Consider the following 14,689-nt stretch of genomic DNA (forward strand, 5'->3'; position numbering starts at 1 on the left):
AACATGACAACTGCATGTACAAATAAATAGAGTAAAATTCAATATCACAATCGCACAAAATACAGCCAAAGCTTATAGGCTAATGTTTATATGCAACCACATACATAGAGTACTGTGACGCATATTCCAGCACAGTAGATGGCGATAATGCACCCTAAAACCTTAGCTGCCATCCGCCACAAGCAACAAAACGAAGAAGAAAACCCTCTCCCCCCACCTCCACAACCGTGAATGACTTGCTCGAGAGGGGAGGAACGAAAGCAAGAAAGAGAGAGCGAGCAACTAACTTCACTTTTCCCAGTGACGACCACTTGTCCAAGCAATTTGGAAAATTGGCGACTTTGAGGTCGGGCGTCCACAGGAAAGGCGAAGAAACCAAAGCAAAAGGTGACTTCGACTCGTCTCGAATTGCGAGCGACAACATCGCCGAGCGGGGCTCGTATGTGGTATAAAATACGAATTCAATCCAAAATTTAGCGTTGACGCCCTGTTCGCTTCGCTCGTCGACCGGGACACGACGCGAGTGGAGGCCTTCCGTTTTACCGGAGTACATTCGTGCTAGAGAGGAAGGTTTTGGAGGCCGTGAGGACGACGTGCAACCTCCACACGCCAACATGGCGGCCGACTAACAAAAGAACACTGCTCGTCCACATACGAATAACCGATCGATTAGAATTGTCATCAATATTATTGCTATTTTCTTATTCTGATGCGTGTTACTTGATGAAAGAAGGCTTCATAGACAATGAAATGAAATAGAAACGGCATACTTTAAGGACTAATTTAGGCGAGGTTTAAGTTAACGAGATGTCTCAAAAACAGAATGTATACATTCAACGTGATCCTGCATGTCAGGAGTATGCTTGTAAACACAAAGTTGAAAGATCACAGTTTGTTTTGAGCCAAGGTTGTTATCAGCTATGTGTTCACAGCTGATAAGAGACGCCCATTGCTCGCTCAATGGTTGGACTTTAAAATGTTGTCAAATAGACACAAACCGTGGAAATGGCTTCTCGCGACCACTTTTCTGCTATTCCACGATGTCTTGCATTAGTGCAAGTCATGTTGTAGAACACAAACAAGTTGACATGTTGTCTATTGATTAGTCCATCGATTAGTTGAATTGGATTAAAATTCATTTTGCATAAAATTGTATTGCAAAATATTTTTTCTCAATGACTGTTTATGAACTCAATATTTTTATTTAGTCCTTAAAGTCTGATCGGTGTAAAGTCTAATATATATATGTGTGTGTGTATCAAGCTTTGTTAGCTTATGTGATGGATTCATATTCAAGTGGGAGACTAATCTGATTTTGCTGCTTGAAAGAAGCCGTCATTTCTGTGGCGATGAGGATCGTCTTCCTGCACAAAATGAACACTTTTTTTTTTCCCCCCCTCCTCCTTCCTCCGAGCTCGAGTGAGCATGCAATAAGAATAAATTGCACATGTTTTTTCTGCTTCCTGTCCAGGATGCCCACAGCAGGCAGCAAGCTGAAGCAGTGCCTGCTGGCTCAGGATCAGCTGGAGCAGGCCATCAACGCTGTGCTAAAGACAGAGCAGCAGCTGAGGGACAACGCTAGAGAGGTCAGAGGTCCCATTCTCATAATACCTGATACCAAGCAAGCTTTAAAGAATCAGAATCATCTTTATTTTGCCAAGAAGGTAAAAAAAAACACAAGGAATTTGTCTCCGCTCTAGTACGACAACAGACAGTCAATTGACAGAGAATACTTTTGAGACACAAAGACATTGAATTGAGAAAAACAGTCACTGAGCAATAAAATGGTGCTAGTAATCTGGTAATGCCGGTACAATATTTATTTAGTTTATTTTTTTTTGACAAGGTGTACAGTCCTCAAGCAATTAGAGGAGTTTGAATGACGAATAGAGCAAGAGTCCGGTGCAATCACCATTGTGCAAAGGGCGCCGAGACTTAGAGAAATGTATGCAGTTTATAGTGACTCCTATTTACTACCATTTGTTTTCTCTTTCTCTTGTTTTCATGTGACAAAACGACCTACGGAACTGTATGGCTCGCTCGCTCGGCCTGTTGCTGGCCTGTACAGGGGAGGCAAGGCAACCTCACAGCATATTTGCCGCTGTGTGCCAGCCATGTGTTTACGTGACTGCTTTTGTGTGACGTAAAGCCCCAATTCCAATGAAGTTGGGACGTTGTGTTGAACATAAATAAAAACAGAATACAATGATTTGAAAATCATGTTCAACCTATGTTGAATTGAATACACAACAAAGACAAGATATTTAATGTTCAAACTGATCAACTTTATTGTTTTTAGCAAATAATCATTAACTTAGAATTTTATGGCTGGAACACAGTTCCAAAAAAGTTATTTATGTTTAACACAACGTCTTCACTTCATTGGAATTGGGGTTGTGTGTACATGGGCACCATGTCTTTGGCAATGTTGACACTGTGATTGCCTTCCAGCAGGCTCCGTTCTTTCAAAACAAAAAATATTTTCTTATGTTCTCTATTTCTTAGTAGGAATTGATGTTGGTCGCCCCTTTTTTGCAAAATAGTTGCCAGGGGAGTTAGAAAAGTCGTTTAACATAACGACCAAAGGGCCGAGTTGTTGACACTGACTGCACTTTTGTAAACTAGATCTGGGTGATATATTGTGATGCTCAATTCGATTTTATTTTATTAATGCTCGATATGGAAAACAGAGATCATCGATAGAGTTTTTTTGCTCGCCCGTGAGATTTCGTTGCCCCGAGGCATCTCTTGTTGCATGGAGACAACATGACGCACATGCTAGCAACTAGCGAGCAAGAAATAGTCCAGAAAAGGGGCATATAATGTCTAACATTTGGAAATAAGTTGTCAAAAAATCTCCTGAAGATGAAGCACGTTATGGAGTGCATGCGTGTAGTAATGTACTTCTAACGCTAAAGACTGCAGCTCCTGTAACATAAACCAAACAACGCTGTGATCGTTCGTGGTGGCAGTTGAAGCGCTTCTGTGTTTGTGTTCACTCCGTGAAAGGGGCAGGATAGATAGCAGTTTGCCCATCACGGAAAGTGCTTCAGGGACATGTTTACGTTAGCATAGAGAGCTTTGTTGCGTGAGCGATCACACAAATAGTTTCATAGTGGTCCGCTGTCGCTGTCTGAGCTATCAGTTCCGGACAGTGGCACGTGCTCAATGTGGCATTCTCAAGAATCGAGCTTGCGTTTCTTTTTTCATTCACTTTATATACAGATCACTGCATTGTATGCATTTGACATGCTGTCACGTTTCTTCTTCTTCTTGATTCTGGCAGACTGGTTTAAAGAAGCAGCAGAAGAATCACCATTTGTTATTGTCATGAACATGCATGCATGCACACGAAATTTGTTCTCTGCATTTAACCCATCACAGTGAACACATACACACGTTAGTGGAACACACTGGAGCAGGGGGCAGCCGAAGCACCCGGGGAGCATTTCGGGGTATCAGTGTCTTGCTCAAGGACACCACAGCCGTGAGTTCGGGGGATGTTGGCGGATGGTCCAGTCGGGGTCTTGAACCTAGATCTACCACGGTGGCAGGCGATGATATTAACCATTGGGCCACGGCTGCCCAATGGTTAAGCTTAAACTGTTTAGACTGGTTTAGAAAGTGATTTAACACCTACAACAGCCAAGCACTAAGAAATGCATCCAAATAACAAATATTGAAGCCATAGTTAATTAACGATTACGATAATAGTCTGATGATTATGTTATGCAGAATTATTTTAACATATTATCTAATGTACTGCAATAACTGTCCCGCTGTACTGTTCTTGACATAATGTAAATGTTATACGTTATATAATGTAACCATAACTGTGGAAAATATGGAAAGTCAGACAGATTGTTATGGAATCTAATTTCTGTAGGTTTGCAGCTCTGTAGTCATAGCCATAAATGCAATTTTAAGTCAAAAGGAAAAAAAAGTAATCTATTTCTCTGTGATGTTTATAATTGTTAAATAAACCTTCAGCTTTATAATGTAAATACATGTGGTGTGGTCTGGTTTTATAAATTTATAAACAAATATCGAGTCATATTGAATATCGACATTAAGGGGAAATTTTTTTTATATAAAATTTAGGCCATATCGCCCAGCACTACTGTAAACCATCTCCACTCTGCTCACAGCCATGTTGTTAGTGCAAGCAGTGCATGTCAGCAGGGATGCGATTCCACCCCCCACCCCCCCAAAAAAAAGGATTCAAAGAAAGAAATTGGAATTTATCGTAGCCATTCCTTCAAGTCTGAAGTTACGTGGGGATAAATATAAACTTAGTAGCACAACTGGAGATTAAAGGTGTGACAATCAATTAACTGATAACTAATCCATTATTGACTTTTTTGATAATCAATTAATAATTTAGAGACTTTGTTTGACTTAGAACTGGCCAAATCCTCAAAATTTCAACCTGTCGACAGTAAATAATATCTGATTTCTGTTGTCCTCTAAGAGACCAGCTAGATTGTGTTTTTCCCAAATAAGACACTTTTTTTTTTTTTTGAAACAATTATCAGCGTTTTTGCTGATTTTGAGACGGGTGTTTTGGACCAAACCAGGAACTCAATCATCAATTTAGGGAAAATATGATTGAATGTATTGCTAAAATATACATATATTTTTTTGCAGCTGTAGTGTGAACAACTTGAAATTGACATAGTTGAAGCCTCTGAATTGTATTTCAAACTAGTAGCCCTTAGGTTCGCATGAATCAGTAGCCAAGAAGTACGTACTGCTCGCTTTCAGAAAGGTTGGTGAGGACAGCGGCACGCCCTCTCGTGTCATATTGCTTTGTTGTTGTTCATTATTTTTTTCATCATTAAACAATAGCAAATAAACAATAATTGGTTAATAGACGGTAAAAATTATTTTCCAATAAACTTTAATGCAAAATTAAAAAAAAAAAGTCTGATTATTCAATTCATCAATCGTAAAACTATCGGCTTGCTGCAGCTCGCGTGACGAGCCAAACGAGTCAAAGTTCAGAATCATCTCTATTTGCCAAGTATGTCCAAAAAACACACAAGGAATTTGTCTCTGGTAATTGGAGCCGCTCTAGTACGACAACAGACAGTCAATTGACAGAGAACACTTTGGAGACATAAAGACATTGACAAAAAAAAAAAAAAAACAGTCACTGAGCAATAAAGGTTTGCTAGTTATCTGGTGGCCCGCGACCCTAGTGAGGAGAAGCGGTTCAGAAAATGGATGAATGGATAGTTATCTGGTAATGCCGGTACTTTATTTTTTTTGACAATTGTGCAAAAAGATGCAGAGTCCTCTAGCACTTAGAGCAGTTGGTCGACTTCACAGATGCGTGTGTGCTCACGGCACGCCTCAAGCTTTTCTTTTATTGGCTTCCATTGTCATTGTCCCATGTTGCGCACACGCACGTGTTTGTGTCTGCCAGGTACGCTGGCAGCTGCAGAGCAGCGTGAGTCGCCAGCAGGAGGCGCTGCGCTGTAGGGAGGTGCATCTTCTGGGCCAGATCGAGCTCCTGGAACACGTCAAGGCTGAAACGCTACAGCAGCAGTTACATCAACTCCATCGGGTGAGCACCCTTTGCGCCTTAGGCGTCATTCTTGACTAACATGCCACTCTTCAGTCTTGCTTCTTTAGATCGGTTCTGAGGCCCGCCGGCGCACACTGAGCTCTACAAGGGTCAGTCGCCGACAAAGGTCCCGCTGACTTCCACAGAAAAAACGCAACTCCTGATGTTGTTGTCCGTAAACAGCGTTTTACAGTTACTTTTTTAAACCACAAACAACATCATTGTGGGATTGTCCCAAAAAGAAAAGCCTAATTGTCCTGACTGCTGTAGCTTTTTTGTAAGAATACAAGGAAAGGAAATGGGGAAACGCCGTTGGTCTCATAGTAGCAACATAACAAGATTTCCCAAAAATAAGTCAACCATAGTACAACGCGGCACGAATTTGGGAAAGTGGATAGGGCTGTGGCGGCACGGCGGCCGACTGGTTCGAGCGCCAGCCTCACAGTTCTTAGGACCCGGGTTCAGTCCCCGGCCCCGCCTGTGTGGAGTTTGCATGTTCTCCCCGTGCCTGCCTGGATTTTCTACGGGCACTCCGGTTTCCTCCCACATCCCAAAAACATGCATTAATTGGAGAATCTAAATTACCCGTAGGTGTGACTGTGAGTCCGAATGGTTGTTTGTTTGTATGTGCCCTGCGATTGGCTGGCAACCAGTTCAGGGTGTACCCCGCCTCCTGCCCGATGGCAGCTGGGATTGGCTCCAGCACGCCCGCGACCCTAGTGAAGAGAAGCGGCTCAGAAAATTGGATGGATGGATAGGGCTGGGGGAGGGGGAACAAATTGGCTATGTCGACCTCAAAAATGGGTTGACGCAAAACTGTCTGGCTCGCGGCAGTAAAAAAATATTAATAAAAGCATATTTGCGCCACCTGGAACCATTTGGCCAAGGTCCATGTTTAGCCCACAGACCTTTGTTGAAGACAGGCGCACTGTTGGTCGGCAGGATCTCGCCTTGTACCTGTAAATGTCATTTTTGGTGCGATAGGTCATGTGATATACAAAATTGCATTTTGATTGGCCATTACTTCAGTGATGATGTGACACCGGTTGCCTGCGATCCAAATTTGGAATGGAAGCGAAACAAATTGCGTTTGGTCCGCTACTCATGATAACATTTTAATTTGGGGTCCCGTTTGGCCGCTCGCTCGGTGTGCGCCGTCACTACTGTGTCTATGTGTGAGTGTTTCATGACGCTCTTTGTTCTGCAGTTCTCATACACGAGTGTCTAAGTCGAGACGGGCAGCAGACACGTAGTCGAGACGGGCAGCAGACACGTAAACCACGTTTGACAGGACAAGCTAAAAACATTCAGAAAAACAATCTCATAACCCAGCAATCAACAGTTTTCCTCACCATCATCCAAACTCTTGTAAACCAAATTCAGTGAAACATGGACTGCCTGATGTTTCGCCTTTGAAAGGTTCAATGAGACCGGATCCCTTCAGTTTCAGCTGTTGCTAAAGATTGTTCCATGAGGAAGATGCTGCAGATTTCACAGAATGTGACTGGCAACTTCCAATGTAGTCTTGACTCTCGTGTGTGTGTGTGTGTGTGTGTGTGTGTGTGTGTGCCTGCGTGTGTGTGTGTGCGTGCGAGCGTGTTGATGTGTTTCAGATGCACGGGCAGTTAGACGCCATCTCTCAGCAGCTGCGGAGTGCCAACAGCAGCAGCGACCTCAGCAACCAGCTGACCGGCTGCATGGACAAGTAAGAACGTTATCGATTGACGCTGCGGGACTCTATGACTTCTCACATGAGACTTTGTGTTTCTCGTGGGAATAGAATGAGCTCGATGTAAACACGCTGACGTCAGCCCAATCGAAGCGTGAAAACGTGTCGCTCTACAAAATAAAGCGCGAGCCGTGCGCGCTCCTCTTCGTATTTGTTTGTCTTTCCCTTGCGGTTGTTGTAGCGCTGGCAGGTAGTTTACCAACTGCTAAGAAACAAGCTGCTGCTGTTGTTTACCTTCACCGAAGGCCGCTAAGTCAAAGGCTATTTGTTGGATCCGCAACATGTGTGTCACCAGGAGATGCGTGCGCCTCATAAGTGAGCACATCGCCTGCAACCAGAGGCGCTGGTGCGTCACCATTCATGTGTGTGCGTGTGTCTGTCTCTCCCCAGGTTGTCGTCTCTGAGTCTTATGCCAGAGGAAACGCCCGAGATGATATTTACTGCCGACTTGCGCTCCCTGAGGGACGCCATCACCTCGTTCGGCAGCATCACCGCCCAGGTACGCGCACTCTTGATTGATTAAGTGATTAACCGAGTCTGCTTTCACGCCTGTTATTGGCTTTCACTAGTCCCGATGAGTTGATTGTTTGTAAACCCTGTTCAATCCCCCCGCCACCACCTGCCCGCCCAGGTTCGCTTTGTGTTCACACAGTCAAAATTCCAAAGAAGCAAAAGGCATGGCAACGAACCGTATGTGGCATCACTCTTCTCTTTTTGCTCCCAAGAATGAAAGTGGGAGAAGGGTTGCTGTGTGGAGTTGAGCGATAAGCAAAGACAGCAGCGCAAAAGTAGCGTCTGCTCCCACCAGTTGATGAGCTGCTTTACTGTGTTCACAACTGAGTTGGTAATAATTTGAAAGAACTCTAAGAAGTGTGTCCCAACACTCGTTGTGTACCTCCAGAGGCAGAATGTCGCTTTCCGCCTACTGACGCACTAGCAGAGACGTTGAGATGTTTGTTTATGCTCCTGTGTGCAGAAAGTCCAGGGCGCGGTTCTGGGCGACTGGCTGCTGGAATGTCGTTCTGGACTCGGATTTGAAGCCGACAAAGACAAAGTAGGGCAAGCTGTGATGTTTTCTGATGTTTTGTGAGCGGCAGTCACTCGCCCAACACTGACTGTCCCACCGATGTCCAGGGTTCCTGTCTCGCCCCGGAATCGGTGGATTTTCTCAAGGCCTGGGGCCAGCTACGAGACCTGGAGATGTGGCTACTCCGGGACCAGAAGGCCGACGATCAGAAGCGCGGCACCTCTTCTGCCTCCTCCTCCTCCATCGAGAAGATCGACGAGTCCAACTCGCGTGATGCCCTCCGGGACGACGACCTGAGCAAATGGCTGCAGGACCCGCCCGCCACCACCGCCGAGTCAGGCGGCGAGCATTGGCGTTCGCTCTTGAAGCCGTTTTCTGAGCGCCGGTCCTGGGAAGACTGGCTTGTGGGCTCCGGCTGCTCCTCCTGCTGCCACCAAGGTGCCCAAGCGCTGGAGATCGAGAACCTGGGCCAGCTCAAGTGCCTCAAGACCCTGCCGTCTGCTGCCGCCGCTGGACCCGCTGCGCCGACTGCCGCTGCGCCCACTGCCGCTGCGCCCACTGCCATCCCCGGCCTTCAGACGTGGCTTCAGTGGGCAGCGCCGCTGCCACAAACCTGCCGAGCCAACGAGCCGTGCTCCAGCTACTCTGAGTGCGTCTGCGACGAAAACTGCGGCAAAGAAGCTCTGAACGCCTGGCTGCTGCAGCGCAGCGCACGAGACAAGAACGGCGTACCCCTCTGCGTCCCTGTTTCCGCTGAAGCCCCGCTTGTGGCCGCTAACTATGTCCTGCCAGCTGCCAAGGATTTCCCACCTACTTTGCAGCACAGACAGCAAGAACAGAAGGTAACGATTAGGGTTTACACGATCAGTATATCTGGGGCCAATCACCGATCAGCAAGTTTAAAAAAAAAAAAAAAAAAAAAAACAATCACCGATCCCATCACAAGATGGAGCAATGTGTCTATTTACATGACTTCTTCATTTATTGTATATACTTGTGTACTGTATCCATCCATCCATTTTCTTTACAGCTTATCCTCAGAAGGGTTGCGGGCGTGCTGGAGCCCGTCCCATCTCAAATTATTCTCTTAGCGTTTTAAACAAAAGGTAAAACACCAATGACTAATAGGGGGCATTCAAGGATTGGCCACTGACATAAGTTTAGGTCAAATCAACATTAGAACAGACAGAAATAATGGTTCCTAACTTACTGTAATTCAATTACTTTATTGCAATTAAATTACTTTACTAAATACTGTTTATGACATGCTTACTTTAACTTTCTCACTGTCCCAGCTATATGGATAGGTGTCCAGAGTTTGAGTCCATTTGACACTTTTCTTCCCCCCCACCCCACGCTGCGTTGCTTGAACGCGGCATGCTCCTCATGTACATTATTCCAGTGCTCGATCAAATTTGTTGTGTTGAAGCATTTAGATGACGTTCCCCACAACGTACTTCAGTTGTGCACAGACTGCAAATAACTTGCGTGTTGTTTGTCGAGACACCGACAAGATTGAAAAACTTTATTGGCCGTCAGATAGTTACAGTACTGTGCAACAAGACACGTGACAAGGCTAAAACTAAACTAGCTTTTGGATTAATGCGCGACGAAGACGCAGTTAAATTACTTGTACGGAGCCGATCGATGACGTCATTGATCGGATCGGCGACTTTTGACATGAAAGGCGATCAGGATAAAATGCTAATTATCGGCCGATACCGATAACGCCGATCAGACCGGTGTAAAGTCTAGTAACGATAAGACCGATAGCAACAGCCAAGCCTCCGATTTGTGGACATTTCTGTGTGAAATTATTCGCTGTAAAATGGGCCTGAAAATCTGCAGATTAAAAAAAAAAAAAAAAAAAAAATAAAATAAAACATTCTCAAAGATCATTTTATTCCAATATAGCCATTAAGAACTTAATGGTAAAAGCAGTTTATATAGAAATGATTTTTTTTTTTAAAGTTGTGGAAAGCAAGGGTGATTGCAACCATTACAGTGACCAATTACTGCTTTCCTATTAGCCATTCTAGCACTTTTTTGACTTGGAGATATTATTTATATTTTAATCCATATATCCAAAGGACTTACCTTTTAATTGGCCACTTCCTGTACATTACTGTATGTTGCGTAGCTGATCAGCTGTTAACTTGCACTACTGCCAAGTGCCAATAGCGATCCGGACCTTTTTCTGCATCGTCTTGAGAAGTTTACCACCTTGGCCATCCAGCCGCCGTTGACTCTCAAGCCGGCCTACTCATAGACTCGACATTTGAACTCCGCCCATGAGTTATTGTTACGCAACCGCATGATAAAAACCTAAGCTATTATTCTGAGTTGCTATTATATTTCGGGATTCAACTGCTACTGTAGGCAATTACAAACATTTTCTTAATTACACGCAAATGTTTAGTATTGGCGACAGGTCTCGCTCTCTCACCCCCATCAATAGCGAGGGCCGGTACTCGCACGCTTCTCTGACGACACAGTCTTCTTGCTGACAGACTATGGGTGTGGTCTCCACAGGTTCAGGCCATCCTGGAGGCGTGGCTTCACCCTTCCAAACCTTCCTCCAGCACCTCCACCTCCTTCTTTCAGAAGCCTTTAGATGCAGAATCTTGGATGCTTCCGGAGAAGTGGGCGGCAGCAGCTCAGCAGGATGACAAGTTGCTGTTAAAGAACAGGTGTCAGGTAGCAAAGACGAATCGAACGAACGGTGTGACGTGACGCCAGGCGCGTGCTGACGTGACGCCACGCATGTGCTGACTCGCCACAGGAACGTGGGACCTTGCCCTCTGTCTGTGAATCCTTCTCCGCCATGAAAGTGGGCGGCGACCAAGAGAAATGGCTCCACAAGCCTCGTCCAATTCAGGTGAGCAGCAACCATTGGAAGATTACCATTTATGGGTCATTTTCATATAATTTGATCAATAACGGTCAGGAGACTTTCATGTTCTCATTTTTCCATTTTTTTTTTTATGCTGCCTTGGTTTTTAGATTGTTAAATGTCTTCCATGCTGAAAAAAACACACTTAGTCTTATTTTTTTAGACACATATTAGTGATTTAAAATTGGAGGCATTCACAGTAAAGGCAATCCTTCGATCCCTAGACCACCCCAACAGCCGTGTTTCCTCCTCTGGTAAGCGCCTCCGCGTGCTCCTCTGTCGGGTTGTGCAGGCCGCCGGGTCTTTCCAGCTAAGCACTCCGAGGCGAGTTGACACTCCTGAGTTGTTGCTAACAATTACCGGGTAGTAAATAAATCGCAAGTGCTGGTGATCATATGCTGATTTGCTGTGGATGTTTTTTTCTAATTTTGACGTTGTAGGCAAAGAATTTTGGCCAGCCAATGCCGCCATCTTGGACGACAATAAAAAGATATATATGCTAATTGTATGGCAGTCCAATCTAGATGCAGTCTCAACAAGATTGTGGGAAAAATCATCATCAAACAAACTTTTGAACTAAATTCTTAATTTATGAAGAAAAAAGGAAAATTTGGTTCATCCAGTTATTTGTTCTGGACAGTGACACAACACCTCAATTGAACTGTAGTCATCTGGAGACACTGCTAGATATAACTGTGTCATCTGCATTGCTATGATATGCAAATTAAAGTGGTGAAGAATTTGACCCAAGGGAAGCATATTCAGGCTGAAAAAAGAGGTCCAAGAACTGACCCTTGAGAGACCCCATATGTCATTGCCATTCGATCGGATTGAAAACATCCAATGGTTACGAAATAACTTGTTTCCTCCAGGTAGGACCTTAAAAGTGCATAAATAATCCTAACTACCCATCACATTCTTTATACAGTCCAGAGTAACAGTAAAGACATAGTTTCCACAGTTTCACTCATTCATACACATGCATTCATATCTCAGAAATAACAGCATTTAGCATTGTATTTTCTTTATTGTGTGAATGCAAAATGGCTCCCTCATCCTGGCACTTTGGCTCACAAATCGATCTGGTGTATTGCAACAACATAATAAGGCCAAAAAAGGAACTCTCGGGACACTTAAGATGCATTTGTGTTAAGCAATGGGAGAAAAATTCCATATATCCAAAACTGTCATTAGCATCTTTACAAAACATCATGAAACTTCATTTGGCACACCGAATAGTAAAGACATTTTTTCATTAAGTTTTTCCTTAAAAAAAATGTAATCGATTTTCAAAGTTAAATTCAGTGGGGTATGTCTTTTGCATTATTGCTCAAATGATATGGACCTGACCCATATAAAATGCAATAATATTCTCAAAGATTGCGACTTGCTTGCGATCACCCTGAACGCGGGAGATGACGTGAGTAGCTTTTGTTTCTTAGGTCGCACGCTTTACGCGCCGCACACACGAGCGCCTTTCGGATCGTCAACCTACCAGTTGAGAACTGCGACTTAGTGTAAGACGGCATCGCTCCTCATCCGTCTGCCCCTTCCCGTTAGATCGCTCATCAACCTTCCCAGCAACCACTCTACGTTCAGCCAGACTTTCACTTAAGAGCACGTAACGTTCAAGCGGAGATGTCGATTTTCATTTTGAGTGTTTTTTTTCTTTGTATTACGAACTTCAGATACGCCACTGCCGCTCAAGTGAAGTGAAGTGAAGTGAAGTGAAGTGAAGAAGAAGAAAAAAAGAGCCGCAGTCACCGATTTGTTGAAAGGGACAAAACTAACAGTCGCAACGAGCTGCTCTAGGCCACAACTCACACCCAGACGCTCACGCAGACTAACTGGCCAACAAGCTCCTGACATTACACAGTAGGCCACGCCCCTTAAAGGCACTCATGCCATACGAATACGAGAGTGCGTACATTAATTAATCTTAACAAAGACCAGTTTTTCTTGACATTCTCTTGGTTATTTTTATATACAATGCAGTTATTTTTCTTAATTAAAATCACGCAACAAAAAATGGCCGAAAATAAACTACGTCCGATCCAGACGTCGCTCATTAAATGCACACAACAAATAGCAGACAAATACTTGTAGTACGGAACCATTGCATTCCTTGACATTTTCCTTTTCCTCACGGAGATATTTTTTCTTCGATTTGATATCGGAGTATAATGAGTTAGAGCTCTGTCACAGAGCAAGTTCAACTGGCAGTTGATAGTGCCGCCGTCGTTGGGCTCCAGTGTCAACCAAACACGAAGTAATTAGCAGGGGCTGTGGTTCGTTAAAGCGCACCTGCACTGAAGTATTTGGGGAACAAGACTGGGAAAGAAGGTGTGTGCAGCAGCAACAACAAAATGCTATGATATCGTCTCCCGGGTGTGTTATAAGGATTCCCACGTAGTTTCCAGGCAGGACACGCCCCACGGCAACATGATTGGCTCCTGCGTCGTGGGAGAGGCAGGCTACGCAGATTTAACGAGATGAGCTTCCCAAACGTAGCACATTTGTACAAAATAAAAACAAATAAGTTTGTTATGGTTTGGTTTAGTGTTAGGGTTGGTGCTAAGGTGGGTTAGGTTAGGTTATGGTTAGTGTGAAACATATTAACGCCGCCAAACTTAAGTCACACATTTATTTTCCCGCCCGGAAGCAGTAGGGCCTGGTCTACCGGGATAAAGCAGCCAATCATAGTGCAGCGGCGCGTGTCCTGTAGCCAGTAATATTGGAGCAGCGCATGTCCTGCCCGGAAGCTATGTGGGAATCCTCATAATGCCTCGCACCTTGCGTGCAATCATGCTAAGATAGCTCTGTGACTTGTTAGTGATCATGCGAAGCTCGCCAGCTCTTATTATTTATTTTTTTATTACAGGTTTGATGAAGAGGAGGATCTTCACTTAAAATCCTGTGACATGGTTTGATCGCAAACAGGAAGTTAATTGAATGCATCTATCGATCACTCAGTCAACAACTATTTACTCTTACAGGCTGACTTATTTTAACAGAAATATTTTTACGAAACATTTATTTTTGCAATTGAATGCTATCCTTGCCAATTGAGGCTCAAACTTTTCATCCTACATGACTTTCTGATACAATGAAGTAAAAATTTTGCTCCTAGAAATATTTTATTGTAAAATCAACAAATGCTTTTAATTTACCTACCTGGATGACTTTTTCCAAGGGTGTGTGTGTGGGGGGGTGATCAGTGCTCTTCTAACCCTAATAAAACATGTTGACATCTGGGTTCATGGACTAGCTACTTTGTGTCCTTAGCAATGAAAGTACTTTCACTGCATTTGAATGTGTCAACTTGTCTTCACTGTTAACCCAAGCTTGCACGAAACATTTGGAGAATCAGAACTTTCAAAATATGTTAAGTTACACTGGACTGCTTGGAAAGACCAAAACATCGACACAAATTTACTGTGTCAGTCATGTGATTGACAGCTTTGCATAGAT

At 44.0% G+C, this 14,689-nt stretch overlaps 1 protein-coding gene across 3 annotated transcripts; it reads left to right on the forward strand.

Annotated features, from left to right (window-relative positions):
• The first annotated feature begins 203 nt into the window (after positions 1-203).
• Positions 204-14,474, forward strand: ncoa4 (nuclear receptor coactivator 4). 3 transcript variants are annotated; one of them, XM_061689716.1, is made up of 10 exons: positions 204-387; positions 1,472-1,586; positions 5,429-5,569; positions 7,183-7,274; positions 7,689-7,797; positions 8,275-8,352; positions 8,433-9,167; positions 10,858-11,022; positions 11,108-11,203; positions 14,100-14,474. In XM_061689716.1, the coding sequence occupies exons 2-10, from the start codon at positions 1,473-1,475 to the stop codon at positions 14,103-14,105; spliced, it is 1,536 nt and encodes a 511-aa protein (XP_061545700.1). In that variant the 5' UTR covers positions 204-387; position 1,472; the 3' UTR covers positions 14,106-14,474. The 3 variants fall into 3 exon arrangements, with proteins under 3 accessions (XP_061545700.1, XP_061545698.1, XP_061545697.1); XM_061689714.1 differs by lacking the exon at positions 14,100-14,474 and adding an exon at positions 12,907-14,093; XM_061689713.1 differs by lacking the exon at positions 14,100-14,474 and adding an exon at positions 12,661-12,899.
• Positions 14,475-14,689: the final 215 nt, after the last annotated feature.

This window comes from Phycodurus eques, chromosome 11 (genome assembly GCF_024500275.1).
Source record: "Phycodurus eques isolate BA_2022a chromosome 11, UOR_Pequ_1.1, whole genome shotgun sequence".
In the NCBI taxonomy this organism is placed as follows: Eukaryota; Metazoa; Chordata; class Actinopteri; order Syngnathiformes; family Syngnathidae; genus Phycodurus; species Phycodurus eques.

What these genes read in the sequence shown, in the direction of transcription:
- ncoa4 (XM_061689713.1), top strand. Translation starts at nt 1,473, where the DNA reads ATGCCCACAGCAGGCAGCAAGCTGAAGCAGTGCCTGCTGGCTCAGGAT. An exon ending in TGAGGGACAACGCTAGAGAG is followed by an intron (nt 1,587 to 5,428) that starts GTCAGAGGTCCC and finishes TGTGTCTGCCAG; the next exon opens with GTACGCTGGCAGCTGCAGAG. An exon ending in AGTTACATCAACTCCATCGG is followed by an intron (nt 5,570 to 7,182) that starts GTGAGCACCCTT and finishes GATGTGTTTCAG; the next exon opens with ATGCACGGGCAGTTAGACGC.